This window comes from Callorhinchus milii, unplaced genomic scaffold, assembly GCF_018977255.1.
Source record: "Callorhinchus milii isolate IMCB2004 unplaced genomic scaffold, IMCB_Cmil_1.0 Scaffold5, whole genome shotgun sequence".
NCBI classification, from domain to species: Eukaryota; Metazoa; Chordata; class Chondrichthyes; order Chimaeriformes; family Callorhinchidae; genus Callorhinchus; species Callorhinchus milii.
This window is the reverse complement of record NW_024704746.1, coordinates 60,120,841-60,138,696: the sequence shown is the minus strand read 5'-3', so window position 1 is coordinate 60,138,696 and position 17,856 is coordinate 60,120,841. Positions and strand designations below refer to the sequence as shown.

At 43.3% G+C, this 17,856-nt stretch overlaps 2 protein-coding genes across 7 annotated transcripts in view; one reads left to right on the top strand and one right to left on the bottom strand.

Moving 5' to 3' along the window:
* Positions 1 to 8,863, bottom strand: part of trabd (TraB domain containing) — a 30,062-nt gene extending 21,199 nt beyond the window's left edge. For 2 of the 6 annotated variants that reach the window (XM_042335561.1, XM_042335565.1), the window contains exons 1-5: positions 8,790 to 8,863; positions 7,666 to 7,838; positions 2,728 to 2,834; positions 2,300 to 2,486; positions 17 to 117 (exon numbers count right to left, since the gene is read on the bottom strand). The gene's annotated coding sequence lies outside the window, so the exon portion shown is untranslated. Of the gene's footprint in view, positions 1 to 16; positions 118 to 2,299; positions 2,487 to 2,727; positions 2,835 to 7,665; positions 8,012 to 8,625; positions 8,639 to 8,789 lie in introns of those variants that run through there. The other 4 variants (XM_042335562.1, XM_007890953.2, XM_042335563.1 and 1 more) reach the window with 4 other exon arrangements.
* A 5,140-nt stretch (positions 8,864 to 14,003) lies between these two features.
* On the top strand, positions 14,004 to 14,723 carry LOC103177073 (tetraspanin-7-like). Its single transcript, XM_007891031.2, has one exon. It carries the CDS (start codon positions 14,004 to 14,006, stop codon positions 14,721 to 14,723), a length of 720 nt encoding a protein of 239 aa, XP_007889222.2.
* Positions 14,724 to 17,856: the final 3,133 nt, after the last annotated feature.

Here is a 17,856-nt window from a genome sequence, read left to right as displayed (position 1 = left end):
TTATGGTATCACTTACTGTTCCCACCAGAGACTGAACTCTCCACAAAAACAAATGAACACCAATAGCAGAATGGATCTTGAAGCCTCATCACCATGGGAATGACCATTAGTATTTTTCTGCAATCACAAAATAATGCATAAAATGTTGAATTTCAAAGTTAAAGTGTATACATTTTCAATCAGTGAGAGTTACAGACCACTGTCACCTCTGGAAGAAGACATTCAACAGCTTAAACATTTTCAAAAAGGCCACTCTGCAATGGGATCATGTTACTCACATTGAGTATTGAGTTCAAAAGGAAACTGGGGGGGAAACCATGCAAAAACACTAAGTTTTGGTTGGAATTGAGGAGTTTCATTAAATATTCCTAGTTAATTCTATTCATATTATGTTAAACTGGTTGAAAATATTCCATACAAAAAACAAAATCTGACAATTCACTGGTTAATTAATAGGTTAATTAACTGCTTACTTAACCCAAATGTGCATTAGGACTACTGTGATTACATACATGTACAAGTTAATCAAAATTAATATGATACAAATACTACAGGTAGTATATGTATCATGTTAATTTTGTTAATTAATATATACACACATAGATTTTCATATATAAGCACATATATATAATAATCTCTGCCTTTCATATAGCGCCTATCACATCCTCTAGCTATCTCAAAGCACTCCACAGGATATATCAAAGTAGTGCGACTGAGTATTTTGTGAGAAAACGCAGCACCCAATTTGCACACAGCAACGTCCCAGAAGCAAGTAAGTTTGGGGGCTTGTTTGCCAGTACACTGGGAGAAACTCCTTTCTTGAATAGTGCAGATGATCTCTAATGTCCACCTGGACAGGTAGACAGACCTCGGTTTGATGTCGCATCGGAAGGACGTCATCTTTGATGAAACATTAATGAAGCACACCTCCAGCACTGAACTGAATTCAGCGTAGGCTATGTAGGCTCCTTGTCCCAACATGGGGCTTGAACCCACCATAACCCACTAACTCAGAGGCGAGAGTGCTACCACCTGAGCCAGGCTGAGACTAGATAAGCAGAAAAAGTATTGTCTTCTTCTTCTTCTCAAAAACAGGATTGAGAATACAATGCATTGTACAATAGTATTTTTCTTGTATAAAACAAATGCAAGGATTATTATGAATAAACCAGTTAACTTTGATGTACAAGTGCCCAATTTTATAAACTGCCAGTCGTATTACTATCATCTTACTGAATCATATGGAAAGAATATCTTTGCACAAAGCTCTGGTCACAATATTGCCTTACAATAAAAACATACATGTACTTGTGAAATGCTACAGTGATATGCAAATGAGGCCATGAGCGACAAGATACAAAAGACACTTTTAACAGATGATTTTTTTAACACACTACATCTTATTCAGCCAAGGTGAAACTTAAGTACAACTTGTATGGAAAACATAATTGAAAACCCATCATAACTTTAAAAAAAACAGGACAAAGCAGTAGATATTTAAAGCCTTTATTGCAAAAAAACATAATAATACGCAAACTAAATACATCTGACTCAATGGGTTAAAAGATAAATAAAATTCCTTTCACTACATTTACTTAACCAAATTCAACATTCATGTGGCATAATATCAATATGAATAGTCCTTTAGGTATTCAGTAAATTGGGTAGTGTTTGTCATTGAGCAGTAGTGCACAATTACTTTAAATTCTGAACTATAAACAGAACTGTGAAATTATATTTTATAATACATCAGAATAGGATTTTCTTTTACTAAAGCTATATTCATGATATCTATTCTCAAATGTCACATAATCCTTGCATTTGAAATAGCGCGGTATCACGTCTTCGACACGTGTCAAAGTGCTTCACAGGATATACTGTAAAGTGAGTTGACTGTATATTTTGTGGGGGAAACGTGGCAGTCAATTGCACACAGCAGTGTCCCACCAACAGTCATGGTTTGAGTGACAAAATTATTTTAATTTCTTTGAAAGGATTATTACCCCCAGAAAAGCAACACAAAGAGGGTTGGAATGAAGTCAGTGAAGGTACCCTTCACAGTCAGTTTTAGCCACTATGCCACCAGATCATACACTGATAATTCCCCTTAAGGTGCACTCCAGCAGACTCTGAAGCTCTAAATGATAAAATGTTTGCAATATAAAACTATGGACCGATGCACTTGTTCAAATCCGTTTCACATTGACCGCAAATGTAACTAGCCTCTGATATGGATCTGATATTTACAGAGTGATGAAGAGGCATCATCTGTAGATTGTGACAGATGAATCCCTCTTACCTGTGATTGACCTCTGGCCGGTGATTCCATGCAACAAACCACCTCCTACTGTCAACTTGTAGATTAAGGTACTGATGCACCTCAGGGGTTTTGCTGCACACCTTTTCTTTCCAAGGTTTCCTGAACCATACTAGGTCTGTCAAATTAGGTAAAAGTTTCCTTCTCCTTCAAGACCAGAGCAATTTATCTGGGAACATACAAGAACATTTCCTTAATCCCTGATGAGCCATACATTAACAGAATGACAATGTGAAAACTTAAAACTTTACAGACGTTTGAAATCACCGAATTGTGCTGAATGTAGAAGGGAAAATATTTACAGATGCTTTAAAGGAATTGTAATGATACTTTTTTGGAATGCACATATTAAAGTAAAACCTTTGAGACAAAGTGAAATAGCAGAGACAGATATTTTTAAAAAAACTCACCAGAATAAGTGGAGGCAGAAGATTACTCTTGTTCCACGAGCCAACCTCAATTCTATCCCAGGCACTTTTTTGTTCATATCTGGGTCTTTCAAAGCTTAATTATTTTGCTGAAATACAATGTTTTGTCTGATCAATCAAAACAGGCTGTTGATGGCAGTCCAGCAATCTTCTGACGTTCTACTGAGTTTATAACCAGTGTGTTTCCAATAATACACAGCTCCCTTTTATGGGCGTCAAATGTTAATGGTTAACAATCATGCGATAAAATTGGTCATTAATTACATGGCCGAATGTGGGACAATGTTATACACAAAGGCTGTCGCATTCACCTGCAAAATCCAGTGAAGTTTTGAGATACTCTCTGGATATGAAAGGCACTATATTAAAGGCAACACTTATTTATTGTTGTTATATACTATATCATGTTAAAATCTCAAAGCTCTTATCATCTCAAAGTGCTTCACTTTGATGAGTTACTTTGGAAGCATATGTAGGAAAAAGTAAATTAAGATATTGTGATGAGAAATAAACCAATGTAATGTAACAAACAATTTGCTGGCTAAGGGTTTTCAAACAATGGCAAACTTTCTTCCTTGCGGAGATGTAATTTTCTACTGTTAGCTACCTGTGCTGAGTACAGAAAATAATCTGATTTGCATAGGTTAAATGGCATACTTCCAGTGGTTAAGCCTCTACTGAATCCTCATTTGATGGATGAATCCTGATTGGATCTTCAAAACTGGAACGATTAGTACCATTGTGTTAGACATTGTGTTAAAAAATGATGAATGGTTTCTCTTAATACCAGTCAAAATACTGTAAGACAGCCTTAGCCTCTTGATCTGCAATTTGAGATATTCGCATTTGATATCCTGCCTTCACATGTCATTGAGACGTCTCAAAGCGCTTCACAGAATATATTGTAAAGTGAATTGACTGTGTATTTTGTTGGTATTTTCCCTCTCTCATGGTCATGAAGTGCATCTATTACGCCCCACTCCAAAATAGAACTGCTGAGATTGCAACCCAATTGAGTGAGTGAAGCAGGTGTAAGCCTTCATTGTACAATGCATTAATGTCCCAACTCACAACAAAATTACATTTATATAGCGGCTTTCACGTTGATGATTTCCAAGGCACTGGAAGTCGCTGGCTATTTTTATTTTGAGTAGGAAAATCTGGTTTATGGTATAGGGGTCTGATTGTAACCTGTTTTGTGGCAAAATTCCAAGATACCCGCAAGTGCTAAGTCAGCAAAGTCCTAAAAACTGTATGTTGACTTTTCCTTGCATACCTTGTTTTTGGACTTTGCCTGCCTTGGGATTCAGAAATATCACAAACCAGAAGCTACAATTAACACAAACATACTTTACCAATCACAAATTAGATACTAGAATTAAATTATTCCAAATTCCATTCATAAACACACTTATTTTCATGAGCCTACTTTTGTAAGATTTTAATTATTATTTTTCATTTTAAGAAGAAGCTGTGGAAGGAGTCACTGAATACATCAGTTTGTGAATTACAGTATTAATTCGCATTGCTGTAACAATCTGGTCATTTGGTAATCAGTTGTAGAAGTTAACTCCTCCCTCCCTCCCTCGCTCAATGTCTTTCCAATCAGGTATTATCAGTAGTTACCATATGGACATGAGACCATTACAGAAAAAAATCAAGATTCATTTTGATGGTGCCATCCTCTTCTTTTAAGGTGGTTAATGGTTAATCACACCGGAGTATGGAATCTGTCTGCCAGCTCCTGGCATTAGTCCAAGAGACACTTTTCACACCATCCTCACAAAGCCTCAAACTGGTATTAAGGCCAGTAGGCTCACTGGACATTCACAGGCACTAGTGATCAGGAATACAAATTCTGGTTTATATAATAATGATCTTTGCATTTAAGATAGCGCCTTATCACATTGTTGAGATGTCTCAAAATGCTTCACAGAACTGCAGCAGCCAATTACGCACCACAGTGTCCCACAAAGAGTCGTGGATTAAGTGACCAAATAATTTTTGGGGGGATGTATTATTACCCCTGGAAAGCAATCCACCAATCGACTAACAACCAGGTTCCTACTGACTGTTGAGTAAACACAGGCGTGTGAAATAAGGAAACTTGCCTAAGATTTCGCCGTGCCCGGTAATCAAATCCGAGTCTTCTTGCTTGTGAGGCGAGTGCTCTTACCAATACTCTATAGGACTCTGTGGTTGTCTTGTTAGTGGGTGTGGGGACTCAATCTTAATATAGCCGGTGTTGAACTCAGCTGTCTAGGTTTTAAAATTACTTTTAAAAATAATATTGATACTAACCCTTATTAAACCTCAAAAGACCTATAATAAATCCAGATTTCCGTGCAGCTTTTTAATCACAAACTCCCTATAGTTTCTCATGGAACACTTAATTTTTACAGATCCACCAAAAATGGTATTACAAAGTAACAATAACCTTCTGATGAAGATTACCAAAGTGAGTGGCAGCAACTAACTCTTTGGTCAGAATTTGGCTTCAAGAACAAAACTGTTCAACTTATAAACTTTCAACTGTAGCCAAATAAAACGGGACTCTCCAACTAGTCCATCAACACTAGGTGGCGCTCTCATGCATGATCAAACAGACAAGAGGAAGGAGCAACAGAACTGCGTAGTTATTTAGTCCAATTGAAAACAAAGCCAAATGCACAAAGTATTTTATGCATCTCAAAACAAAAATAAACTTTCATTGTTTAACTGCTGTAAATAATTGCTCCTCCCTCTCGTCTTTTCATAACACACCCTCGCCCGAATCCAGTGGCTTCCCATCACATAGAGGATATGGCTCAAGATCCTGGTCCTCATCTTCAAAGCCCTCCTCGGCCTTGCTCCCCACTACCTCTGCGACCTCCTAACCCCCTACCAACCTGCCCGCTCCCTGCTTCACGTCCCCTGCCTCACTTGCCCCACTATTAGCGGGTGGGCCTTCTGCCACTTTGCCCCACCCTCTGGAACTCCATCCCGCAGTCCCTCCGCCTCCTTCAAGAACCTCCTCTTCACCTCCTTCCCCACCTGCCCTCCACCCTCCCCTGATCCCGACCCTCAGCTCGGATCCGAAACATTGATTTTCCAGTGCCTTGGGGCATCCTCCCGACGTGAAAGGCACTATACAAATGTAACCTTGTTGTTATCTGTGAAGTGCTTTGAGACGGCTTGAAAGCGGTAAGCGCTATATCAAATTCAAGTATTATTATTATTTATTTATTAAATTGAGCATGTGCGACAGGATGCCTATTTGCAATCGACTGGTTGGGTGACCCCTGCCTAAAAACAACTCCTAGAAATTTACAGCTGAAAAGGAGGCCATTCAGCCAATCAAGTCTGCACCAGATCTCAGAGGAAAGTATTGTTTCAAACCCACTAACCCTGCCTTATCCTCATATGCCTTCAAGCATCCATCTTTCACATACAAACCTTGAAGCAATTAAATCTTTATTTATTAGCATGAAGTCAGAGCAGCTGATATGTTATGGCATCCACTTCTTTTTGAGAACTTTGGAAAGAACAGCAGATCCTCTGTAATCTAATATTTTATCCACTTGCATTTCATCAATCAAACTTGGGATTTACAGATAGAGCCTTCGCCTTACAAGTCAATAGCCTTTTCATTTGAACCGCCTCAAATGGAAGGATAACTATCCTCGGGGGGAGTGCGATCTCCTTGGAGTTGTTTCCCACTCAGCTCATGTTAAACTTGCAAGCCAAAGCCCTAACTGGTACGGTGGTCTTAGCTGGACAAGCAACAGGAAGCATGACAGACAATGGCACAGTATGCAGTTTAAGCAGGTTATCCCCATGCACTTCAAGAGTCTCCAATCTTAGCCTAATAATCTCCAAAATTAGGTAAGCAGGGTGTGCCCCCTCCTTCCTCTCTGACCTATTAATCCCCTATCGACCTGCTAATCTCCTATCAACCTGTCCGCTCCCTCCGTTCAGCAAGTTTCAGCCTGCTCCATATCTCCTGCCTGACCCACCCCACCATCAGCGGCCAGGCTTTCAGCTTCTCTGCCCCCACCCTTTGGAATTCCATCCACAATCCCTTTGCCTTGCTCCCTCCTTTGCCTCCTTCAAGGCACACTCAAGACCCTTCTTTTCAACCGTGCCTTCAGCCGCTCTCCTACCTCTCTGCCTCATCCTAACCCTGCCTCCCCACGCTCGGATCCCGATCCCCGATTGTTCAGCACCTTGGGACGTCCTCCTGACATGAAAGGGCTTTACAAATGTAATTTTGTTGTAGTTGTTGTGTCACTCAAGAGAGAGGATGCCCAGACACGGTGAAATTTCCATGTGTAGGTGGCATACATATATGGAACTTAAGTCCTGTTTGGATACTCTTAAGCATGGATAGATTTCCACATGTCAGAAACCCAGCTGGCCAAAAAAAAATGTTAGGGTGGTCCTAACTGAATAAATACCATGCAGTATGATAACTATTGCTTTTAGAATCTGTTTTCTTGCATCATACCTGATGCTTGTTCAACTGCATGGGCAACTTTATTGCACGATACTGGGCCATAAAAATTGTAGTCTTCTTACAACACCTACAGAGATTATTCAATCAACCAGTAGCCACCTTTAGATTCTTCAACTCACAACTGTTGACCTGTTCAGTGTCTATCCTCAAAGTGGCCAGTTTTAAAACTGTTAAATGTTTTCTTGTGTATTATTCCTAGAAAGTTGAACTAAAAATGTTTTTCTTCAAATTGTTAAGTTTCTTTACAAAATCCCTTCCACGAAAGCTTTTAGTATCAGTGACAGACTGTTGATCAAAACAGGACTTATAAGAATTTGCCACTTAAAAATAAAGTACTAAAACTTGAAACGCCATTGTGGACCTCATTATAGGCACATTTGATGCAGTACCAGTTATCGCAAATCTTAAGTTTCTGCAAACTTTACCTTTCAAACTACATAAAACATACGGACACAATAACTTCCATGTTCCTTGTTGCGTCTTTAAGTTTGCGACACGATTCCAGCAGCTTCGCGTGAAAGTTACTCGCAGAAAACAACCTCTATCTCACGGTTTTCTTCCGAGTCTCGCTAAAAGCGTCCCGCTGCCAACCCCGGCCCTTCAGACATAAAAAGAAATTTATGGCATGTTCACAAAAAGCGCTTGATGTGTGTTTTTAAGAAAATGCAGTAAAGTCACAAGCATCACTGGCATATGCTGCCATTGTGATTCAAATGACACTTTTGACTCTCTTCTCTCTCCCTAAACCTGAGGTTTCCTCCCCAAACGCCCCCCCCCACCACCCAAACCCCTCTCCAAAAATAAATGCCACAAAACGAATATCCCTTTAAAACGACGTCAAAAAGACCTCTTTGTCTTGTTACCCCCCCAACCCCCTCCTCCCCCTCCTCTCACCACCGACAACATGTCACTTCCCAGTGAGTTTGAAAGAAATTCTGCGAGAGCAATAAAAAAAGTACACGTATAAATCTCTCCACCCCTCCCCCCCCCCCATACACACACACACACCACTCACACACACACACTCACTCACTCACACTAACGCAGGTGAAATTACAAGCGTCCACGAGGCTTGAAATGTCAACGTGAAGCCGAGAATCGATTCAAATCCCATGGAAATAAAATCCTTTTTTTTTTGCAGGAATTGCCGGTAGTCCCGCACGAGGGAATCCACCACCAGCACCGTATGGGTGGGAGCGACATTCCTCCCCACAGCAACCGGGGGGGGGGGGGGGGCACTGCTCTTCTCCCCCCCCCCCACCACCACCCCTTCAACCGAGTGCAGCGGCGGCCACACACCCTGTGCTTATCAGATCATCATCACATCACTATCATCACTGATGTAAAAGTGCGGGTCACACACTGATCCACAGACGTTAACTTACCGACCGACCCCGTTTGGCTACAATAGGAGACAGAGAGAGAGAGAGAGAAGGGGGGGGAACGGCCCGGCCCACAGCCCACAGCCCCGCCCGCCCGCCCGCCCGCCGGCAGCCCACAGCCCCGCCAGGTGTGTCACTTGAGGCACTCACTCACAGCGGGGACTCACCTCTCGCTGGGCAGCTTGGCCCCCGCTTACGAAAGGCGTGTGGCGGTGAGGAGGAGGAGGAGGAGGCGGAGGGGAAGGCGCGCGTGTTGCCCGCTGGCACCTGTAGTTCCGCCGGCTTTCGGTCAACGCTTTTGGCTCCCTGACCCGGCAGCGGAGGGGAGGGAAGGAGGGAGGGAACTACAACTCCCACAGGCCACCGCGACACTCAGGCTCATGCGCTGTCGTGGCCGTTGGTCAGCCCCGGCTCATGCGCACTCCTCCCTTTCTCTCTCTCTCTCTCTCTCCCCTCGCGCCGCTTCCGAGCCGTTGCTCGCACTGTAGGCCGTAGGCTTCCCCCCCCCCCCTTGTTGCCCCCCCCCCTTGTTGCCCGCCCCCCTCTTGTTGCCCCCCCCCCTCTTGTTGCCCCCCCCCCCCTTTGTGAGCTCAATTCGTGGCCGGAGACTTGATTTTCCTTTTTTTTAATACCAAAAAAAACTGGACGCACCCCCCGGGGTCCAGTGGTGGGTGAACTCGGGCATTTGGTGACGTCGAGAGGTTTGGGGTTTTAACGGTTGGCGGAGCCGCCGCTGTGTGTGTGCGCGCGCGCGCGCGCGTGTGTGAGGGAGGGAGGGAGGGAGGGAGTGAGAGTGCGCATGCGTGTTGGTGCCCGGCTCGCGTGCTCTCTGACCGGGGGGGTTCGCCAGCCATCCAACGCGGTTTGTAGCCCAAAGTCATCCCGACACGAGCCCAAATGTAGCCCAAATATTACACGCCGCCTCCAATAACGGTTTATCCTCCTTATCCCTTTTTTTCTCCCTCTCTCTCTCTCTCTCGAAACGCTATAAGAAAAGGTATTCAAAGGGGAAGGGAAAAGTTTTTTTCCGAAATGAAATGGCAAAAAAAATTAAGGGACCGCCCAAAGCCGTCTTAAATCACGCCCAATGCCATCACCAACCCGCCCCATTGGGCGTGAGTCCTGGGACACAGCCACAGGTGGTGGTAACCTCACAGAACAGACTTCCCCACTGCTAACTACTGTGTTTAACAACCTGGCCCTCAGTTGGCCCAATAATAATAATAATAATAATCCTTGCATTTGATATAGCGCTTTTCACGTCGGGAGGACGTCCCAAAGCGCTTCACAGAACACACTGTAAAGTGAATTGACTGTATATTTGTGGGCGAACGCGGCGGCCGATTGCGCACAGCAATGTCCCACAAACAGTCGTAGATTGAAAATGACCAATTTATTATTGTTTTTGGTTTTGGAGGGATTATTATTAGGCTCTGTGTGGAGTAAGGAAACTTGCCCGAGGTTTCGCCCTCTGCCTGGAATTGAACTCAGGTCTCTCGCTTGCATCATGTCTTTGATGCGTTTTCAAATGCGGCCATCCAACCTGTTATCAAAGTTTAGTTTGATCGGGAAAACCTAACGAAGATCATTTCCCAAATATCTCTTTCTCAGAACTTTGCAAACTTTCCTCGGCCTCACATAAGTGTATAAAGAATTACCCATACAAATGAAAAAAGCACTTGGATGAAACATTTAATACTCAATCCCTCCGCCTTGCCTTCCCTCGTACGCTCGTGCGTCTTCAGATCACACCTGGCGACCTTGCCCTACACACAATGTCACCTCCCCTTCTCTTGGCGAATTTTTTCCCTTAGTCCGAAAATCGCCACAGCAACAGGCACTGCATTTTAATATTATTGTCCAAAGCTTTTGCACGTTTTGATGTGATAACGCGCTAAATGAAATACAAGTTGAGTATTTTATTTTATTCAAGTTAGCGTGTGTTCAACTCAGCACTGGCTATTGACAAAATGTAAAAAGAAAAGGCTTGTTTGCAGTCACGAAACTTTTTCACTTCTGTAGATTTTAAGAATAAAATTATTTCGGCATAGATTCTAACCTTGTTATACGTGTATTTTTCCTACTTTATGATACTGTACATTGTTGCAACTCTTGCTGGATTGTGAAATCATCTCTGCATCCCTGCAATTGTACTACAGAGGATTTCACAACTCACATTTCCAATTTGAATACTCTAGGATTATGTTGTGTGAAAGGCACAAATAATATTTCGTGATTTTACTATAAATACACGAAGTGTATAAGGCATCTAGACCATAATTTTATGTTTTCATGTCTTTGTAATATACGATTTCAAACATTTACATTCACACAGGAACTTTGATTGCAATGCACATCAGGGGACGGATATGTCACATCAGTTATTGCGGTTTAAATGGTTATTGATTTTAATTTTTAATCAACAATCAATCATGTGTTGCTATGATTTTGATGCGTTTTCAAATGTGGCCAATTACTGAATAGAATAATAAAGTAATTATTTGTGAATAAAATAAATAAGTCATTCAATTCTATCAAAAATTTGTATCTTTTTATAGTACCTTGTCAAATTGTCATGTAAAGTGCTTCACAACTGATTACTGTCAAATGTAGTAACTGTTTTTGTAACCAAATATGACAGCTGTTCGTACCTACAAGATCCTGCAAACACCTGTGAGATTAATGATCTTGGACACCAGGAGAAACTCCATTTAATGTTTAAGCTCAAAAATAGACATTGGTTTAATATTTCATCCAAAAGATGAGACTTCCAATATTCTCCCAATACTATAAACATGGGATTTTAACTGTCAGCCTTCTGATCGCGGCACAAGTTTGTTCTATCGACTGAACTTCACTGATCGAAATCACCAAAGTAATGTATAAATCTTGAAGATATCCACTGTATACTTTATATTGCTTCTTGCTTATTTATGGTCTAAAGAGGAGCGAGATAGCTTAAAGTGGAAACTCACAAAACTCCTATTGATTTCTAACTCTTCTCTTTTTTAACGCTTTCCTGAAGAGAGATTTGCTTTAATTAAATGAAGGTACATAAACATCTTCATTAGATTTTCAAGCAATTACTTCGAAAATAATGGTTTCTATGGATAAGCTCGCATTAATAGTGAATATCAATTAATGCAATATCAGTTACAAGCCGAGACAAGTATAAAAATAAGCATAAGGACTAATTCAAGCAATCGAGTATGTAGAGCCTTTCTTTTTAAAAAAATTATGGGAATCGATATGATATCTCAAGGAAGCATTACAAATCACGATGTAGCATCAAGCCATACATCTCAACTCCAGAGTTGATTGGCTTTGTAGTAAAACAGGTTCTGCGACACATTGTGACAAGTCACAACCCTTTAGGGTTTGAGGTTTAAAAATGATATTACTTTAATATGTCACACACACACACGTACAAGGGCGCTATATGTATGGGAAAACATTACACAAAAGTGTTACATTTTTCTTTAATAAAGAAAATAAAAAATATTTAAAAAAAAAGAAAACATGTATTTTTTCTTCCTGGGTCCTATTGTAATTATCTATTGCAATTGTATTGATCTATTGTGATACATAATCTATTGTAATTATCTATTGGAGTCCTGTAGCTCAGTGGTTAGAGCACTCGCTTTGCAAGTGAGAAACCTGAGTTCAATTCCAGGCAGAGGGCGAAACCTTGGGCAAGTTTCCTTACTCCACACAGAGCCTAATAATAATCCCTCCAAAACCCAAAACAATAATAAATTGGTCATTTTCAATCTACGACTGTTTGTGGGACATTGCTGTGCATAATTGGCTGCCGCGTTCGCCCACAAATATACAGTCAATTCACTTTACAGTGTGTTCTGTGAAGCGCTTTGGGACGTCCTCCCGACGTGAAAAGCGCTATATCAAATGCAAGGATTATTATTATTATTATTATTGCATTTGCATTGATCTATTGTGATATTGTAATCTATTGTAATTATCTATTGCAATTGTATTGATCTATTGTGATATCGTAATCTATTGTAATTATCTATTGCAATTGTATGGATCTATTGTGATACCGTAATCTATTGTAATTATCTTGTTTCTAACTAATGACTTCCAACAATAACTGCGTTATTGCTTTCCAGAAGTAAAACAAATAAAGGAGAGATCGTGGGTGTGGGTTTGGGCATAAATCAGTACAAAGTGTATGGCTCTTTGGTGCACAATACATTCAACAGGGAAAGCCTGCAGACTGCACTGGAGTTTCTCTGGAGCCTTCAATCAACACAGAACAACTTGCAGTAACCGCCCCCCCCCCATCAATAACCGTGTGAAAAATAGAAAATGTTCAGATACTCCACTCCTACTCTCGTTCAGTATTTCATTTCCAACCCGATTTATGTGTTGAATTGCAATGAATGCTATGAAAGGAACCAATTTTTAACAAGACGTGCATGTTTTTTTAAACACACACACTATATATATATGTGTACAACACCCCCCACCCCCATGCATGCAATGGCTTGAAGTCAGTCTCAAAGGCCATGTTGACAGGTGTTTTTTGGGTGTATGTGTGTGTTTGTGTTGGTATTATGAGCTGATCATGTCTGTCCTCATGGCTTTCAAGTGCGATGAGGGAAGGATTTAATGGCCAATGAGGTAGAGTGGGTATTGGGGGGTCCACTCCCCTCTCCACCCCCAGATCGACGTTGACCAAGAAAACACACGAGCAAAGCTGGAGTTTTAGTTTCCTCTCTTTTTTTTATTTTCTTTTAATTTTGCAGTTTAATTGGAGATGATTTGAACGGCTCCGCATTCATCTGCGGGGGGTGTTATTATTTATTTTTTGGTGGTGGTGGGGTTGGGGGTTGGGGTGGCAGAGCATGGCAAATCCTCTTCAAGGTGGGGGGTCCTGTTATCTACCGGACGGGATTCGCTGGGGCTGGTGATGGCAGGAGGTTCTCCTCCCCATCAGGGTCCCGGGCGGTGGTGCGGTGGGTGTCCAGGCGTATCCTCGTGTCCAGAGGAATTCCGTGGCTCCCGGTGGAGTGGCGTGCGAGCTCCCCGCCTACACCGACACCATCGCCGCCCTCTGCCGGACACCGCCCAGGGGCAACCCTCGGCCAGAGCCCGAGCCCGGGAGAACCCAGGAGAAACCTCTCGCCTCCGACTCTTCCTGTGGGAACTGCGACTCCAAAGGCTTGGCTTTGAACTCCTTCCCCCGCGACTGCCAGCCCTGTCAGCCCCAGCCTTGCCAGCCCTGCGAGCCCCAGCCTTGCCAGCCCTACGAGCCCCAGCCTTGCCAGTCCCAGCCTTGCCAGCCCCAGCCCTGCCAACCCCAGCCCCGCCAGCCCTGCCAGCCCCACCTGCCCCGCAGACCCAGCAGCGCGGGGGCCATGGCTCTGCTCAAGGTCTCGCTGGTGGTCTTCAGCTCCGTCTTCTGGGTGGCGGGACTGGGCATGTTCACGGTGGGCATCTGGGCGAAGATCTCGCTGGGTCACTACCTGGTCCTGTCCGCCCACGGCTACCCCAACACACCGTTCATCCTGCTGGCCGCGGGCGGCGTGGTGCTGTTCTGGGGCTTCCTGGGTTGCTTCAGCGCCGCCACCGAGAACAAGCGGCTGCTGAGGACCTACGGCATCTTCCAGGCGGCGGTGCTGGCGGCTGGGCTGGCGGCCGGGCTGTCGGGCTTGTTTTACCACAGGGACATCGCCGAGGGTCTCCAGAGGGGTCTGAGCCGAGCCATCGAGCTGTACGGGGAGGACGAGCAGAAAGCCAACGCCATCAACAGCATGCAGCGCTCGCTGGACTGCTGCGGAGTCCACAGCTACCGGGACTGGTACCCCTCGCCCTGGCCTGGGGAGCCGTGGGCCAACGGGTCGGTGCCCCTCAGTTGCTGCACCGTACGGAAGGGCTGCGACCACAACCCCGTCTCGCCCGGCGCCCCGGGCATCCACCGGCCAGGCTGCTTCAGCAAGATCCACCAGTTCGTGAGCGACAATGTGTTCCACATCACGGCCGGGGCACTGGGCTCGGCACTGGCTCAGACTATCAGCATCGTCTTGGCTTGTGCCCTGGCAGCCAGGCTTCCTCCCGCCGGGGGGCCACAAAGATGATCCTCACTCACTTACTCACTGATTGATTGCCTGACTCACTCACTGACTCACTCATTGACTCACTAACTCACTCACTCACTAACTCACTAACAAACTAACTAACTTACTCATTCCCACCCACTAACTGACTGACTCAATCGCTGACTGACTCACTTCCTCAGTGACTCATTGACTCACTCACTCACTAACTCAATCACTGACTGACTCATCGACACACTCATTCGCTGACTCACTCACCCACTCATTCCCTGATTCACTAACTAACTAACTAACTAACTAACTAACTAACTAACTAACTAACTAACTAACTAACTAACTAACTAACTAACTAACTAACTAACTAACTAACTAACTAACTAACTAACTAACTAACTAACTAACTAACTCACTCACTCACTCACTCACTCACTCACTGACTGACTGACTCAATCACTGACTGACTCATTGATACACTCATTGACTGACTCACTGACCAACTGACTCACTCATTCCCTGACTCCCTGACTCACTCACTCCCTCCCTCCCTCCCACTCACTAACTGACTGACTCAATCACTGACTGACTCACTTCCTCAGTGACTCATTGACTCACTCACTCACTCAATCACTGATTGACTCATTGACACATTCATTGACACACTCATTGCCTCACTCATTCACTGACTCACTCACTCCCTGACTGACTCACTCCCTGACTCCCTGAAATCCTGGTCCATGCCTTTGTCACCTCTTGGCTGGACTACTCTAACGCCCTCCTCACCGGTCTCCCATCCACTACCATCCATAACATCCAAATCATTCAAAACTCTGCCGCCCGCATTCTCACCTGCACAAAACTCCGCTCCCCGATCACCCCAGTCCTTGCCTTCATCACTCCCTTCGCCTCGCCCCCTCCCTTCCTATTTTCAGGTCTCTGCTGATGACCTTTCTTTTCAAACTGGGCCTTTGGTCACCTTCCTCCCCTTCCCCCGGCTCGGTCCCGGGATCCATACTGTAAAGCGCTCTGAGACACTGTCTGGCGTAGAGAGCGCTATATAAATCCAAGTTGTTCACTCACTCACTCGCTCGCTCGCTCACACACACGCTCACTCGCTCACTCACTCGCTCACTCACTCTCTTACTGACTGACTGTCTCACTCACTGTCTCACTCACTCACTCACTCACTCGGATTTATATAGCGTCCTCCACGTCGGACGTCGTCTCAGAGCGCTTCATGGTAACGGATCCCGGGGCTGAGCCAGGGAGAGGGGGAGGAAGGTGACCAAAGGTGCTGTCGAAAAGAAAGGTCTTCAGCCGAGACCTGAAAATAAGAAGAGAGGGGATGAGGCAAAGGGCGTGAGGAAGGGAGTTCCAGAGCCTCGGCGCATAATGGCTGAAAGCACGGTTGCCGAGGGTGGAGGGAAGGATTCGGGGGACAAGGAGGAGGCCAGACCGGTGGAACGAAGGCAAAGGGCACTGTTGTGAGGAGAGAGGTCAGAGAGGTAGCAGGTGCAGAGGAGTGGAGGGATGTGAAGACAAGGGTGACTCACTGACTCATTGACTGACTGACTGACTGACTCACTCACTCACTCACTCACTCTCTGACTGACTCACTCACTCACTCACTCTCTGATTGACTGACTCATTGACTCACTCACTCATTCACTCAGCAGCTCAGTCTTGCTCAAGAATGTGTACCGTATAATCCATATTTAGTTTTGCATCAATATATCTATTGTTTTTTTTCATAACTTTACGATCTGAAGGTGGTTTAAATACTTTAAAATGTTTTTTAAAAAACCTATACTCTGAGTGACTGACTCACTATTTTAATAACTTTACAAGCTGAAGGTTGTTTCGATACTTAAGATTGTTTTTTTTAAAAATTACACTTTCAAGGGTATATGTTGAATCAATACATTGTTTTAATAACTACAATTTGATCGTGGTTTAAATACTTTATTTAAGAACGTTAAAAAATCTTTACACTTTAAACTGTATATTAAATCATTTCATAAATGTAACCAGTAAGAGTAAATTATTTATTTTTATTTTTTAAAACGTAGGATTTGGTTAAAACGCAGTGAGTTAAAATATTCCCAAATTACTCAACAGAGAAACAGTCCTTGGATTTTTTTATGGAGGAATGTGGGATCTTCAACATCCACCAAAACAAGCAGTCAGCGTTTGATTGTAAAGTCTCATTTGGAAGATGGCACCATTTGACAATGCTGTACTCTTCTCTTACCACCTGGCAGTGTCAGCCTTGACTATAATATCAAACTCCCGTGTGGCTTGAATCAGTAAACTTGGCAAATGTGTGATCAAAATTGATAAAAATGATTATCTTTTAGTAAATCACTTTCACCGATAAATCCCTCACCCCTCTATGTCTGTCACCTTCAGACCTCATTATGCAAACTCAAGCACATTCCTTTCCCACTCTGCCTCACCATCAGGGTCCGATCTTGCAGCCTCAATACCCCTGCCCTCTGGAACTCCTCCAGCTAAATACTTCAGCCTTTTTCTCTCTTTATCTGGTTTTAAAAGCTTCCTAAAAACCTTATTGATACATGTGTACAGTCATCTTCTCTTCCCCCACTCTCCCTGCTTGGTGTCCGTCAACATTTCTGTAAAGCATAGAAATACATAGAAGGATACAGCACGGAAACAAGCCATTTGGCCTATGATGGTGTTAATACTTCAGATGAACCTTCACCCCCTCCTAATCCCCTTCTATATATCCTTTCCCTCATGTATGCATCCTCTTAAGTTTCCTCTTAAGTTTCCTCTTAAGTGCTTCGAGACATTATCCTACGTGAAATGCAAATTGTTGAAGCTGTTATTCAAAATATTTGATTGTGATTATGAACAGTTGTTGAGGTGAAAATGATAGAATAATGGATAAAAGGAATCGTAAGTGCACAAACTTTGGTTTCTGATCTGGCAATTTACAGTACCTATCGGGAGGATGCTTCAAAGTACTTCACATGTGCACCGGAGTTGGCAGTGGCAGGGGAAAGTTAATAATAATAACCATAATCATAAACCTTGCATTTGATATAGCGCCTTATCACGTCTTCAAAACGTCTCAAAGTGCTTCACAGTGCTTCACAGAATATACTGTAAAGTCAATTGACTGTATATTTTGAGG

What these genes read in the sequence shown, in the direction of transcription:
- LOC103177073 (XM_007891031.2), top strand. Translation starts at nt 14,004, where the DNA reads ATGGCTCTGCTCAAGGTCTCGCTGGTGGTCTTCAGCTCCGTCTTCTGG.